The sequence below is a fragment of the Callospermophilus lateralis genome, chromosome 3 (genome assembly GCF_048772815.1).
Source record: "Callospermophilus lateralis isolate mCalLat2 chromosome 3, mCalLat2.hap1, whole genome shotgun sequence".
Classification (NCBI taxonomy): domain Eukaryota; kingdom Metazoa; phylum Chordata; class Mammalia; order Rodentia; family Sciuridae; genus Callospermophilus; species Callospermophilus lateralis.
In genome coordinates this window covers 67064377-67080522 of record NC_135307.1, presented here as the reverse complement: position 1 = coordinate 67080522, position 16146 = coordinate 67064377, and the positions used below count along the sequence as shown (strand labels likewise).

The window sequence follows — 16146 nt, the reverse complement described above, 5'->3', positions numbered from 1 at the left end:
AATAATGCTGTAATAAATACAGAAGTGCAGATACCTCTTCAATGGATTGATTTCACTTCCTTTGGATATATACCCAATAGTAGTATTGATGGATCATATGGTGGCTTTCTCATTTAATTTTTTGAGGAACCTGTATACTGTTTTCCCTAATAGCTAATTTACTATCCCTCAACAGTATTTAAGTTTCCTTTCCTCCACATCCTTGCCAACACTTGTTATTTTTCATCATTTTTTAATAAATGCCATTCTGATAGGTATGAAATGATATCTTCACTGTTTTATTTATTTATTTAGTGGTGCTGGGGATCAAACCCAGATCTTCATGCATGCTAGACAAGAGCTCTACCACTGAACTGCACCCCCGGCCTCTCATTATAGTTTTAGTTTGCATTTGTCTGATAATTAGTGGTTTTAAGCATTTTTATACCTATTGGAATGTTATTTTAAACACAGCATTTAAGATTGCATTTACCAAAACAAATTAAGTACCTAAGTATTGTTTGAAAGATCTCCTTTCTGTGACTTGAGCTTACTCTGACTTTAAAAAAAAATATTCTTTAGGCTTCAGGAATTTGCAACCACATTTGAAATATGACTTAGTTAGCAAAATAAGTGAATGGAATATAGGAGAAGGTGTGGAATCAAGGCCTACAGTCAAAATGCCCAGCAAATTGAACCTTGCATGAGAGAGACAAGAAGGGTGCTGTCTAGGAGGGTAGGGTATCACTTCCTTCTGCTAACCAACCCATCACTGTCTTAGAATGAATATAAGAAAGCGGAGCCGTCTTCGAGATCTTTGCCTTTACTTTGGAAGCACGACCTGGGCTTGGAGGAAGTTGGAGAATCCTCCTCCTCAGCAACCATCATTCCGGTAATCTTGGGCATATCATGTTCAGAGGTGGGGTGTGGGGACAGGGAGCTGTTTTTTGCCCCAGTTTGTGTCCCCTTTCCCCTCTTCCTTTGTTCTGCTTTCATTCCGCACCTCCACTTTAAAATACAGACGTGTCCCAAATGAGGAATAAAAATAAGGGATAGTAAGTCAAAGAAGAGAAGTTCTTTTTTTTTTTTTTTTAAGAAAAGTTCTTATTTGAAAGAATGCTTAGAACTGTGCTGCATTTTTGGTCACTGTTGACAAATGAAAATTGCATGTATTTATAGTGGATAGCAGGATGCTTTGAAATACATATATACCATGTGGAATGACTAAATTGAGCTAATTAGCATATGCATTGATTTGCATAATTATTATTGTATCATTGTGTGTGTGTGCATTAAGAACACTTAAAATCTATTCTTTCTGTATTCTCTAGGACTATGATAAATTGCTATTAACTATAGTCATTTTTTATGGTAATGTCTCTTGAACTTATTCCTCCTACCCAACTGAAAGTTTGGATCCTTTGATCAGTGTCTCCCAGTGCTTCCCCACAGTCCCTGGTAACCACAATTCTACCCTCTGCTTCAAGTTTTTTAGATTCTATTTGTAAATGAAATAATGTGATATTTAGCATTCTGTGTCCAGCTTATTGCATTTAACATATTCTTGTTCGGGGCCATCTGTGTCATTGCAAATGGCAGGATTTTTTTTTTCATTGTTAAGGATGAATAGTATTCTGTATTATATACAGACCACATATTCTTTATCCATTCATCCATGATGGAGACTTAAGTTGGTTCCTCATTTTGACTGTTGTGAATGTTTAAAAGCTTCTCGCCATTACATCTGCACAAATGCAACGCAACTTAGTAAATACCTGCTAATGATTTGCATTTCTGTTGTTCACTCAACAGATAGGGAGAGAGTACTTTTTCTGAGGAAAAAGTCACTTCAAAATTCACCTAAGTCACATTGTTTTGCCAAGGCATTTATCACGCCTCTTTTTTGGGAACAGTTAAAGTGTGTGTGTGTGTGTGTGTGTGTCAAGGGAGGAGAGAGGGGTGAGGGTCTTTCCATAATTTCTTAAAAAAAAATAATGCAGGATAAATTAATGCAGTAAGCCTTTTTCTCCTTACAACATTCTGAATCTTCTCTAATCTTTCAAAATAAAAGGCAATATCCTCTCTTTAGAAGACCATCCTCACCTGGCACGGCAGTAATGTCTTTCCTTTGCTTCTGAAGCATGCCTGCTACTGTATCATCGTCGCCGTGACCCCCACCTCTTCCTCCCACCTCCTGTCCCTCAGCTCCCACATCAACCCTTCATTAGTCATTGGCACCATGCTCTGCTTACTCCTGCATCTTCAGTTTCTGCTTCGTGGTGCATTTCTTCCCTCTTAACCCCCTTCCCCCAAACAAACCGATCATCCCAACCTGCACCTTGAGTGGCTCTTTGCTTGGCATCCCTGGCCTGCCTTTCCTCCATGCTGCTCGAGGTGTCCTCCCCATCCCTAAGACCCATCTCAACTTCTGCCTCCTCCATGGAACCTCCTGAGATCCTACAGGGGAAATTGCTGGCCCTTTCCCTCTTTTGCCCCTAGCTCTCCTCAGGTGTGGCTTACCACATCCTTAGGCCTATACGTGACACAGTTCTGTTCTACGAGCAGATGTCCCATCCATGGCCAACTGTGGCACTTGGATTCATTGACTGTTTGAATCCTGCTTCCCACATCAGTTACTGTACTTCCTCATTCATGTCCCACTAAATGTTTTTCCTTGGTGCTCCCTGGGTCCCTTTGTGCTCTGCCTCTGGCTGTGTGTATGCTGTGATTGACTTCCAGAATGCAACTTTAGCCTTTTGTTAGTCCTAATCCTTATTGATCTTGCCAGAGTCCGACATTATGGGTCCCCTCATCCTCTTGAAGTGTCCCCCTAATTCTTTACCTCCTGTCTCTTCTACCTGTAAACTCTCTGTCCCTTCCTTGTCCCTCTCGTCTGTCTGTGACACTAGGTATTCCCTGGATGTTCCTCCTCTTCCTTCCCTCTGTTTTGTCTCCTGGTGATTACATCCCCTGTGCTTGGCATCTCTGTGCCACTGATTCCCACCTCAAATCGCCCGTAGACTTCTCATTTTGGATGAATATTCTCAAAGTTTGCTTTGAGAATATTTCAAAGTTTGCTCTTCCTCCTAATTTCTCAGCGCCTGCTAGTGGCACCCACTGTTTTCCCAGTCCAAGGTGAATAAACTTCATGATCATCTTCATATTCAGTCAGTAGCCAAGCAACACCCACTGAAGCTTCATCTCCCTCTCCGCCTATTCTTTGTTTTCTCATCCTGTGTGAGGCAATTTTATTTCTCCTTTGTCTGTTGGAATAGCCTCCTAATTGGTTTTACAACTTCCAGTTATTTTTTTTTTTCTGGTATATCTTACACAACACAGATGGCTTTTTCTAAAACCTGTTGTGCTAAATAAATCCCATCTTAATATCCTACATGGATTCTGATTATCAACTTAGTAAAATGCAAACTTATGGCATGCCAGGTTTTTCATGATCCTTACCTACCTTTGCAATTTTATCTAAAGTTCTGCCTTTAGTTTTGGTTCAGTTCTTAGTGTCTGATAGCAGTTATCATGCCCAGTAAAGAGGAGCTAACATTTTGTTAAAAGCTACTAAATACTTTAAATATATCATCTTGTTTAATAATCAAAAGCTTTAGTGAAGTGGGTTTTAGTCCCCTTAATCAGTGGTTTAAATTTAATTTATATTGTAAGAATGTTGAGAATCTCCCTTTGGAAGTCTGTCGGGTTTTGTAATTCTTTTATGAATTGCTAGTGCATAGAATTGCATTTTTTTTCTCTGTAGGAGTTGATGTTTAACTTATTTATAAGATTAATATATTAAGAGCATAACATTTTATCCCAGTTAGTTTTTCTCTTTTAACTTAGACTGTATTTCTTCTTCTATGGTGCACATTATGTTATTATTTTTTTTAATGTTGTCTCTACTAACATTCTTTTCCTATGTTGTCAAAGCCCTTCCTCACCTCTACAATTTCTATGGTATAGCTTTTACATTTCAATATTAGATACAATTAGAATTCATTGTCAGGAGTGAGACAAAGACTTTTGTTATATTTTTTCATAAAATATCTCAATAGTTGTTCTTATATCTAATAAGTTCATCTTTTCTCCCATTATTTGAAATGTGGCCCCTATCATAGAACCTCATTTAAACTCTCAAAGTGATCTGCTTAAATACTTAATTCTGTGGATCCTTTATGTGCTCATTAAGAAGAGAGTTTTTGAGTATTTAAGTCATATAAATAAAGACAAACCAAAGGAAGCTGATTTTTCCCCCCCACCAAAACAAACTAACTCTTTTCTAAATGCACCTGAATTCTCTGGACATTTTTGCAAGCAGTCAATTTGCAAATAAGCAGGCAAGGAAGAGGGGCTACTCTGGCAGCAGGGAAAGACCTTTCCTGGATGTCTGATTCTTTTCTTTGTAGGAGGCAGATGGGAAAATAAGCACCTGTGATAGTTCCATGGTACAAATTCTGGCACCAGACTCACTAAACACTGAGCAAAGCCTAGCATTTTCCCCGAAGCTCCACCAAACAGAAGAGGTAAGTCCCTGTCAGTAACAAGCCAACTGCTTGGCTTCCTGGACTGTCGCCAGAGGTGACCAGCTTTCTGGGTTCTGCAATCCTTTGTGTGCCAAGCCAAGTGTTCTTTGTGAACTTTCATGTCTGTATGTGTGCTTTCAAGCTATTGAAATGGAAGATTCGCCATCATTCACATAGAAAATAAGCATGGCATGAAGCAGGGAGACCTTTCTCCACTTGGTCACCCTTTGTGGTGGGAAGTAGTCTTCCCGTTAGTGACTTCTTCCACCTGTACACACAGCATCTGGGGGCAACGAAAGTGGAGAAGAGCTAAGGTTGACTAATGGCCTACTACATAAAAGGCATTTGTATTTGTTTTTTTTTTTTTTTTTTTTTAATCTTTGGATTAGATGAAGCGGGTTAATGCCTGCCCACAAGTTTACAAAAGAGAAAATCAAAATTCAGAGAGTAAAACACTGGCAGTCACTGGGAGAGTAAGGAATCAATTGCAGAATTTTCCAGTCTACCCTTCTTCATTTGAGATATTTTTGTGGTACACATTGTTTCTCAAGAAGGCCCTCTGGGGAGCCATTTCCCAGGTTGGTTTTGGTGGAAATAAAGCTCCATGAGTCTCACCGAGTAGCTCCCCCCAAAAGATCCTGACCTGCTTTCTCCCCTCCTTCTCCTTTTCAGTCTTTTCTCCCAATTGTTTGTCCTTGCATATATATATATGAGTTGTCAAATTGTTATTCCTCTTTGCCCTTCTTCCCTTTCATTCTCTGTCTCTCTTAACAGTATGTGCCCAGCAAGGCAGACAAATGTCGAAGCTTAACACTCGCTGGCAGTACTTATGTCTAAGAAAGTTGCTGACCTCACCCATAGTTTTGTTTGTTTTTGTCTTTTGCTGGCCAGAATTAATGTTTCTTTTGACACCTAATTAAAAATCAGACGTAGCTTCAGTTGTGCTTTGGCTGCAGCAGGCATTCTGCGCAGTGTATTTCTCCGGGGGTGGGTGGGCAGGTTGTTCTGCCCTGGCAGTGTCAACAGCACATAATGGTGATGATAAGAGAAAGAGGTAAGGGGAGAGTGATAAAAGTCCACTGAACACTTCCTATGGGCCAGGCACTGGGGTTTTACATGTATTCTCTCTTAATCCTCACGTCAGCTCTGTAAGGTAGTTACTAATGCTGTTGCCCCAGTTGACAGAAGGAGACTTAGATGTTCTGTTGTCCAAGGCCACACAGCTCCTGAGTGGCAGAGTTAAGATTGAAACGCAGATCTTCTCCCTCCAGGTTTAGAACTTGAGTTTTCCACTGTAAGGCCCCAGTGACTCTCTTAAACTGATGTCTGTGTATATACATTCATATTTTCTTCCTAACAGAACTTTTGTCCTGGGGGTGCCTCGTGGATTCTTGAAGCAAAAAAAAAAAAGTTTGGCATTGCCTTCCACCACAGCAGCCCTCAGCCCTCTTTTGATCAGTTAGGGTCCTTTCACCTCCTGCCTTTGGTCATTTCCGTTTCATTGACCCAACAGCCAGAGAGGGAAACTGGGAGCTCCAGAGACCAGGCCCCTGTGTCATCAGCCAAGCATTAGCTTCTGCAGACTTTTTGGTTTAGAGATCAAGGGCACTGACCAAACGAGAATTGTGCAATTTTTAGTAGAATTTAGAGTCATCTGTGACCCAGATTGCATTGAAGAATAAATATTTAATACAGAAAGTGAAAACAAAGTGGGCTTGACCTCACAGAATAAAGACTGCCATGCCGTTCCAGCAGCGTGTCGCACGTTTGTGCTTGTGCAGGTAGACATGGCCCTAGAGGCAGGCAAGCTCTCATTCTGTGCAAAGTGAGGAGGATGCACAGGTATTTGTAGAATTGACTCAACAGAAGGAGTAAACTTGAAGGCTTGATATCTTGGGACGCAGAGTGACTGTAACCAGTAAATTCACTTGCCTTTTAACCACAGAGGACTGTTGTTTAGATGTGTGATGTGTTTACACAGAAATCCAACAGTGTGACTCCCTGAAGGGTTAACCTGGACACTAGAGAGCTAGTAAAATTGTGTCCAAATGGTGGATTTGTAGATTCCACAGCAGAGTGAAATCAGGGCATGAATTCTGGTTCTACTTACTAATTAATTGGGTGACCACAGGCCGTTTGAATAGCCTCCCAAAGCCTCGATTTCCTCAGCTGTATACTGGGAATAAACACAGGCTTGCAGTGTGAAGGAATGAGGTGGTCTTTATTACATGTTTAGCACAGTGCCTGGCGCATAATAAGAGTTCAGTAAAGGTTAATGTTATTAGTTTAGTTATGTCATAGACGTGACAATTGTGGCTAATGCTTTGAGGCCTCCCATAGTGTACAATTAGAAGATCTTCATTTACATGATTTCTGCCTTTAGAATCTGGGCCTATTATCCAGGGAAGCTGTTTTGCTGAGATGCTATTAGGGAAACAACTAGGGACTCATAATTTAATAAGATCGCAGAGCTGTTGACCTTGGACAATTGGAAGCAAATTGGTGAGGTGGGAGGCATGTGAACTGATGAGGCACAGGCTCAGGTGTCTTTGACTGTTTAAAAAAAAAAAAAAAAAAGACATGGGCAAACTGCTCACTGGCAGGTTCCTGAGGCCACTTTCAGCTTTGCAAGTTCTATGGTTGCAAATAATCTTTTTTCTCCTACCCCACACCCCCTTAGATTCTCTTCAGGTTCAAATTACTAGCAAATAAAGCCCAGATTAGTCATCCAGCTTGCTTATTTCCTCAGTGATTTTATTAGTGAGAAAGCAAAGAAACAAAATGTCTTTTAAAAATGTGTGTGGCGTAGAGGAGGGGCTCCAAAAAGCTGGATACATCAAGAAGCCAGATGGCAAATCATTTATTATCAATTAATCAATATTCACAGGTTGCTATGTCAGGTGGCAAAGAAAGGGGATCCCAAGTCTTTTCCAGTAAGATATAAGTGATATCTGAAAAGTAGAAAATAATTAATCAGCTAGGTGTGGTTTTGCTGAGGCAGGAGGATCACAAGTTCAGGGCCAGCCTGATCAGTTTAACAAGACCTTGTCTCAAAATAAAAAATAAAATGGGCTGCGGAAGTAGCCCAGTGGTAAAGCATCCCTGGGTTCAAGAACCCAATACAAAGGAAGAAAAGAAGGGGATTTATCAGGTGGCTAGAAATTGGTGATTTGCAGTAATATCACTCAATTGTTGCTTTTTTAAAAAATCAAGATTAAAAAAGAAAATTGAAATAAGTGAATCCAGGTATCAAACCTGACTGTATATGAAGTTCAGAGAAAAACACAAGTCAGGGGAAAATGTCCTTAAGAGGGTGATTCTTGAATTAAATTATAAAAACAGATCGATGAAGGCAGAGGAGAAATAGGGATTTGCAGAAAAGAGCAATATGCATGAAGTTAAAGGATGGTCAGAGGGAAGAAATTCAACCCAGAGACACTTCTTCCAAACCAGCTTTCGTAACACTCATCAGTATGTAAATGAATGATATTTTCATACTTTGCGTGATTTTATTACCACCTACCAGTTTTCTTCACTCTCTTGCATTGAAAGTTTTGTGTTTAAATAAAATTCCACAAATATTCAGAAATGTGCATTTGCATTGAATTAGGGTATGCATTTGTGAGCAGTTCTCATTAGAAGTTTGTCACCTGACCCAGATTGTGCTTTATTACTTGCTAACAAAGTCTTCTGTAGATAACATTATAATTTATCAAAATCACAATAAAATATTTATAGGGAACAATACTTTCATTCAGCAAAACAAATCTGTATTAAACTAAAGGAATTTCTCTCCAAGGGATGATATACTTTTTCAATATTCTAGAGAAGGATAATTAATATGGTGGAAGGCAAATATTTCTTTGTATGAAATTTTTTTCCCCTCCAAATTGAAAACATCTGATGTAATTATTGAAAAACTTTCATTTGCTAACTAGAGAAATTTTGCTATTGCATTGATTAGCAGCCCAGTTATTTCAATATGAAAAGACACATCATTCTTTTCTTTTTTATTTGTTCTACAATCAGTTATACATGACAGTAGAATGGAATATATCATGTTTTCTATGTTAAGTACTTGGTCTCTAACTCAATAATATTTGAGGATCTCGAAGGTGAAAGTTATCTTAGAGATTTATTCTGAGGAAGAGGAGGAAAGTTTTCAGATTCCTCTGCTCAAGTTCATAACTTGACTCAAGCAATTTTTACCGGGGAGAAGTTGAGATGAGTAATAGCATGCGTGTTGAAAGAAAAGCTAAAATCCTTTATAATCTCATAACTTGGCTTATTTCATTGTATGCCTGCAATATATATAGGTCGGGTTTTGTTTTGTTTTGTTTTGTTTTCTTGTTTTTTCCTGTTTGAATAGAGTGCAGAGTAATGTAAGCATTGCTTAATCCTGGGTCATGCAACTTTAAACACTGGCCAGTTCCTGCAGTGTTTGGGACACACACACCCACATGCCCACACTCTCTCTCACACTCTCACCTCTCTCCTGGGGCTCACCGCTCAATGAACTGAAAGCCCATTCGCTTCCTCTGTGCCCAGGAATACTGTACCTGTGTACATGCAGATCGGCTGCTTGGAAACCTGTGCCACCAGGTCACGTGATTGTTGCTATGAGTGTGGAGGTGCACTTTTCTTTTCTTTCTTCCTTCTTCTATTCTTATTTTGTTTCTTTTAACTGGGGAGAAAGATTGTGGGTCCCCAGGTCTTTGCCAGCCCAAGTCTGAAATCTTTGGACTCCTGGCTCTTCACTGCTGGATTATCTTTGGGTTTATCTTAGGGTCCCACTCCTCTGGACTTTTCTGATAAGCCAGGAGATTTTGAGACCTCAGTGAAGAGAACTAGGGCCCGGCCTGTAGAAGTCCTCCATGTCTGCAAGACCCAGGTGGCCGAGCTGGAGCTGTGGCTGCAACAAGCCAGCGTGGCATTTGAGCCGGAAACATTAAACGCAGACATGCAGCAGGTGGTGGAACAGGAACTGGTCGGGTGCCAGGTAAGACCGATGGGCCAGTTCGTAGTTTGCCTCTTCACCAATCACCAGCCAACGTGGGGCTGATTTCACTTAAAGCAACAGTATGTTTCTTCTCTCGCTCTGACTCTCACATTTATCTTTGCCTTAACCTGTAGTTCTTTGAAATGCTTTATGTAAACAGCATATTTGGGAGGACAAGAGCTCAGAATATGGAGTCCAAATCCAGTTCTGTCACATTAACTATGAACTTAGAGAAGTTAACTTCTCAGCCCTAATTCTCCTATTATAGTAGATGAGTTCATAGGATTTTTCTTAGGATTAAATGAGACAAAAACAAAAAACAGTGTCTGTTATATAAAGTGTATAAAAGGTGTTCAATGCCAGGTTCGATGGCGCATGCCTGTGATCCCAGCAATTTGGGAGCCTGAAGCAGAAGGATTACAAGTTCAAGGCCAGTCTCAGCAATTTAGCCTTAAGCAACTTAGCAAGACTTTTGTCTCAAAATTTAAAAAAAACGAAAAAATGGGGGGTTGGGGATGCAATGGTTAAGTGTCCCTGGGTTCAATTCCCAGCACCCCCCGCAAAAAAAAAGTGCTCAAAATTTTATTAATAATTCTAAGTACTTGGAATATTTATCCATCAGAAATGAAACTGAGTGTTCTGATTTCCAAGATTGCAAATACAGCATGAAAGGGCTTTACAGCCATTTGACCAGGAATGCTCCCGGTCTTGCTTGGGAGGAGCAAGGACATGGACTTCCTTGACTTTAGTCACTTTAAGCAAAACTTGCCAGCTCAGCCCAAAGGTTGGCTCTCTGTCCCACAAGGGAGGGGCTAGAATGATGACATCGCAGCAGCATAATTGCATGTCACAACAGCAGAGACCTGCTGGCTGCTTCCAGAGCCTCTCTCCCTCTGCACTCAGGAGACCAGCCAGCGACTTGATGTCTGCCTCGTTGCCTTGTTTATCTGGCAGGGATTAGGACACTCTCTTTTCTCAGAGTACCCCACACCACCAGGCCACAGGGATCTCCTCCTGCAGTCACTTGTCGTGTGATCAGAGTGGCCTGCCCTTCATCCAGGGGCATTCTCCCCTGCTGCTCAGGCCCACAGCCTTACCACATCCAGATCTGCCTGCAGGGGAGAGGACAGGCAGCTGCCCTGACCTGCTTCTCAGGGCAGCTCAGCACCTCTGACCCCAGTGGTCAGTTCTGAATGGTCAGTTCACTGACAGAGTCCAGCTGAGCACTGTAGCACACACCTATAATCCCAATGGCTTGGGAGGCTGAGGCAGGAGGATCACAAGTTCAAAGCCAGCCTCAGCAACAGTAGGGATGAGACCCTGTCTCTAAATAAAACACAAAATAGGACTAGGGTTGTGGCTCAGTAGTTGAGTACCTCTGGTTCCATTCCTGGTACCAAAAAAAAAGATAAGTCCAACTGGCACAGGGTAAAGCCATGCTTAAACTGAATCCAAGCCAGTTCAGATTTTGATTCTCAGTCATTTAAGGCCGTCCCATATCATTTGCAAACTGATTGCCTACTGACTAGGGAGGCTTCATGTCAACTCCTTGATCATCACTGGAATCCTCTTCTCACCTCTTGTACCTACTTTGAGGATGTGGGGGTTGCCCAAAGAAAAGACATGACCACCAGGTGGCAGTAGCGCCCAACAGGCTTTATGTGGGCAGGACTTTGACAGGATTGATTCTTAGAGTCACAAAAGTTCTTGCAGAAGCCTGGGATGAGGCAGGTGGGCACTGCAGGAGGGAGGAGGAGAGGGAAATCAGTGAGGGGTGTTATGTGTCTAGGTCATGTCCCTGAGCAATGTTGTGTCCAGGTCAGAGAGTTCCACAGGGCAGCAGAAGCTTGGGACTTTCTATAGCCCCAGGGTTTGTCTTATCCATGGTTGGCAGATGTCAGGTATAGTTTGGGAGTATACAAAGGAGGCAGGCTCTATATGGCTGAATATATGCTCATAGGGTTATATTTAAAGCCACTACATATATAAAAAATGAGGTTTGAGCTAATGGTTCTGACTTACTGGAAAGAAATAAATAACATAGGGGCCAATATACAAGGGCCATCTCTGGCTCATTTGTATAATAACATGACACCTATGATTTCACATTGAAATATAAAAACACCTTAAAGTTGTCTGTAAATACTAAGTTCCTAGTGGGAAAATGGCCAAAGGACAGGAACAAACAAGAAAAATTGTGTTTGGTAATTTAAATTTGAAAAGAGCTGTTCAACCTTGATAATTAAAGACATTTGAATTAAACTAGCTATTGTTTTGCATTGTATTACATTAATAATGATTTTATTATCCTGGCAAAACTCTAGAAAAATAGACCCACTAATGTGTGGTAGCTCTAATTGGTTCAGTGTTTTGAGGATCTGTGAACATATAACATGTCCATCTTTTTTGACCTAAATTACCTGTGCAGATAATCTGAAATGAGAAAAATAATTATGGCAGCATTAATTACAAAACTGGTAACAACTTAAAGTAGCCACAAAGAAGGGAACCATGGAGTAGAACTATTAAAATAGGAATTGTTGAAAAATAAAGAAAGAATAAAGAAGGCAGGGGGGAATTAAGAAGAGTCAACATTTTTTGCTTACCACTTTTTTAAGCATGGACTATGTACATGATATTAACTCATTAAATCCAAAGTACATGGATTGAGGCCAAATCACATGGATTTAACTCATTAAAATCACCCTATGAGGTAAATTCTGTTATTATCCCCATTTTACAGATTGCTACAAGCATGTACCCACATCTAAAGCACAGTGCCTAAGCACACACAGGTACCAAGTGGCAGGGTCAGGGTCCAGGCAGCAGTCAGGCTGGTTCTAGCATCTTGTTCTTAACCACTGTGCTCTACTATGTACATTCTTCAGAGTTTTCTAAAGTGATTATGAAATCATTTCTTTTAGATTATGGCAGAGAGTGATATCTGCAATTGGGGTTGTTTTGGTTGCATTCCTGCTGGAAAAGCATAGGAATTCAGAGGAAGTTTTTGTTTGCCCGAGGTGGCTTCCATCCTGTCTTTCTGGGATCTCTTGTATACCTTTAGATAAAGAGAGGAAACTTCACTTATTGAAGAATAATAGTTTGGGTGCAGTCCCCAGCACGAAAACAAAAAAGACCAACCCTGTGAATAATTCCTGATTTTCTTCCTTAGGCTATGCTGACCGAGATTGAGCACAAGGTTGCCTCTCTCTTGGACACTTGCAAAGATCAGGGCCTGGGAGATAGTGGAGCCACTCAGCAGGAGGCCGAAGCACTCTCCCTGAAACTCAAAACTGTGAAGTGCAATTTGGAAAAAGTCCAGATGATGCTGCAGGAGAAATACAGCGAGGATCAGGTAAACTATGGTTATGTGTAGACATATATCTCCATAGGCCAAAGCCAGTCAGAGGAGAACCCTGGGTGGAAATGATGCACCAACTACAGAGAAACTATACACAGTAAGCAGGAATCTGTAAACTGGAAGCGATGGGGACACTGGCTTTTGTTGCTTTTATTTCATTTTACTGCGGTGCAAGTGTCTTAACGAGGTTGTTGGTGGTGGTTTGGTTTGGGTTGGTTTGATGGGGTGCAGTGGTACTTGCTGATAATAAGCTTTCAGGTAAGGCTTCTTCATAAGTGTATATTTTAACACAATTTTGTGACTCCTGTTGACCAGACAATGAAGCCTTTATAGATAAGTTGAAAATTTAACGTGAGAAAAACAAACCTGCTTCCAGGGTACTTTTGTTATTCATTATTAATGTTTATATATGCTCTCACAGTATAGTAGACTACATTTAGAGTGCTTTCATGATTTTTAAAAGCATTCTGTTTTTATAAATGAAAGCGCTCATATCGAGCATAAGATCTTACTCTGTAAGATTTGCATCCAAACTTATAAGTGATTCCTGCTTGGGGACTTCACATTCACAGGAATGAGACTGGCTGCAGAGACATAGGCCATATGGTGCCCCTTTCATCCTCCTTTTTTTAAGAATAAATAGTTGAGACATGGGGAAAATCTGAGTTCATAAATGTTGTACCATCTCCCTGTTTGATTGATTGATTGACTTACTTTGTTCTTAAGGAGAAAAGGAATAAATAAATAAATCCTGGCTTTTAGTAATTCATGGGATGAATTAGATTGAGGAAAGAAGATCGTTTCATCAAATGGAGTGATTTTTCACGATGTTAGAAATAAGTACACTAAAACATAGCATACGATTATTTTACCTAATAAAGTACTATCATTTACTTCCTATAACACTTTTCTATTAGGTAATCCCATTTTTAGAGTTCTTAGATAAAGTGGGTCTTAATTTTTAAACAGTCTGCCATTGTTACATTTTTCTGCAGTACCCTACCATTCTAAGGAAACCTTCAGAACTTCAACAAGTCCTCCAGCCTGTTAACCTTCCTGAATTGGTACCTATTATAACCGAAAGGCCACAATTTAGCAGACAAAGAGATGTCCCCCTGCAGCAGGTAATTTTGGCCACTGGCCATTGTAAGGACAAGAGTAAAACTTTCTAGACGCAATTTCTCTTTGGGCAAAACTTTGAACTGCCCTTGGAGGGTCTGCACGTGTGACCAGGTGCAGAATGTCAGGTGTGAGTGTTTGTGCGTGTGCAGCAATGCCGATTTTTGGATGTTTACTGGTTTGCTTCCATCTGCTACTACTGGGGACACTCTAACTTTATTCCTTTATTAAGTTGTATCTTATATTAAACTAAGTAGAAACCTGCAGGGTAAACGTACCTCTGTGTCTACAACACTGCTTTGCTTATTTCAAAACATGCTGATATGTTTTGGGTGATTTTTTTCCCATGTGTCTGATAGTTTAACATTTGATTATTGTGTGAATATTTTGAATGGATTTTTTTAAAAGTTAAGACCAACAACAATAGGGGCTGGGGTTGTGGTAAAGCATTTACCTAGCATGTGTGAGGCACTGGGTTTGAGTCTCAGCACCATATGTAAATAAATGAATAAAAAATAAAGGTCCATCAACATCTAAAAAAATTTTTTTAAACATTAACAAGAATAGGCAATCAAGAAAGAGAAATAGTCAACAATGACTTAAATCCTTAGGTACTAAATAAAAAACTGGATTGACTAGACCTTTTCAATCTTATTCAATTTTAGGTTCTGGAGTTAAAACCAATGGAACAGAAAGATTTACTCAAGTTTATAGAATTTAATGCTAAGAAAACATGGCCGCAGTATTGCCAACAGGATAAAGATACTACTCAGGGATCATCTGTGAGGTGAAATCATTTTAAATAGTTGGACATGGAGTAGATTTTTGGCTGGGAGAACCGTTTTGGTTTTTTTGTTTGTTTGTTTTACAAGCCACTCACAAAACATTATTTAAAGGTAATTCCTAAATTTTTTCATGCTGATTATTCTTTTTACCTTTTTCGCTTCCTTAAAAGCAACAAGGCATCTGGCCCTGAAAATGAAGCTCCAGACTTGATCTTTTCACCTCAAGGTCAAAATGGTGATAAATGGCAATATCTTCATCATGAACTATCCTCAAAAATAAAGCTACCTCCTCCTCAGCTCGTGGGGCCTCAGGTCAGTCTGCATTCTGCACACACTGCAAGCAGCCCTCGCGTCCTGGGAACCCAGCAAGCCCTCATTAAATAAACACATAGGCTCTGCATCATGTAGCAGTTTCTTTTCAGATAGCAAAGGTGTGCCATCTGGGTTCTTCACTTGTTCAAGACTTTTTCTCAATTCTGGAACTCTGCCTCAGGTGCTCCTCCAGCACCATGGACTTCCCTGATCATAGCTCTTCCTAAACTCTCCACCGATGTGTTTGAATTCCCCCATGAGAAGGTCTGAAAAGAAAGACCCTATCTGTGTGATTCACCCAGGAGTCTCTAGCATAGTACCTGGACATCAGATAATCTCAGTTACTCTCTGTTGAATGAGTAAAGGAATGAATAATATAAGTTAACCTTTAAAAAGCACTTTAAAAATGATACACTGCTGGCCAGGTACGGTGGTACATGCCTGTAATTCCAGCTACTTGGGAGGTTCAGGCAGGAGGAGTGCACATTCAAGACACCCCCAGCAATTTAGTGAGACCCTGCCTCAAAGTGAAAAATAAAAAGGGCTAGAGATGTAGCTCAGTGGTAGAGCAACCCTGGGTTCAACCCCAAGTACTGCTAAATAAATAAATAATAAGTAATTAAATAATCTTATTTATTCTTCCTTATAAATGCCAAGAAACAAAAGCTTACCGAGAAGGGAGCTTCAAAGACAACATCTGAGGCAGTTTTTCTGTTTACAGTAGCATCAGCAGGATCTCCAACTATCACTAATAAGGTTTCCCTTTTTCAAATAGGTTACCACCAATATGAGTATTCTACCCAGTGTGAATGTGTATAACTTCAGATACCCTACAACGGAAGAGCTGAAAATGTACACCACCCAACTCGAAGACCTGCGTCAAGAAGCAAATAATCTTCAGACACAGGTAGAAACTGCCTGTTGCTTATTTTTCTCATTACATGAATGCAAAAAAGGAGATAGAATGTCCTCATTTAAATTGGTCATAATTTTCTTCACTGAACAAATAGAATTTATCTTGTTTGCCAACTCTGATAAATTTTGTGGTGACTGCCTAGAGTGCAG

The 16146-nt window shown here is 40.2% G+C and overlaps 1 protein-coding gene across 5 annotated transcripts in view; it reads left to right on the top strand.

Moving 5' to 3' along the window:
• The window catches only part of Syne2 (spectrin repeat containing nuclear envelope protein 2), a 336103-nt gene that overhangs the window by 225829 nt on the left and 94128 nt on the right, over positions 1-16146 (top strand). For 4 of the 5 annotated variants that reach the window (XM_077109148.1, XM_076850387.2, XM_077109145.1 and 1 more), the window contains 8 exons: positions 761-871; positions 4389-4505; positions 9292-9504; positions 12677-12859; positions 13861-13989; positions 14650-14771; positions 14940-15081; positions 15857-15988. In XM_077109148.1, coding sequence (XP_076965263.1) covers positions 761-871; positions 4389-4505; positions 9292-9504; positions 12677-12859; positions 13861-13989; positions 14650-14771; positions 14940-15081; positions 15857-15988 — 1149 coding nt within the window. The remainder of the gene's footprint in view (positions 1-760; positions 872-4388; positions 4506-9291; positions 9505-12676; positions 12860-13860; positions 13990-14649; positions 14772-14939; positions 15082-15856; positions 15989-16146) is intronic. The other variant, XM_077109147.1, reaches the window with a different exon arrangement.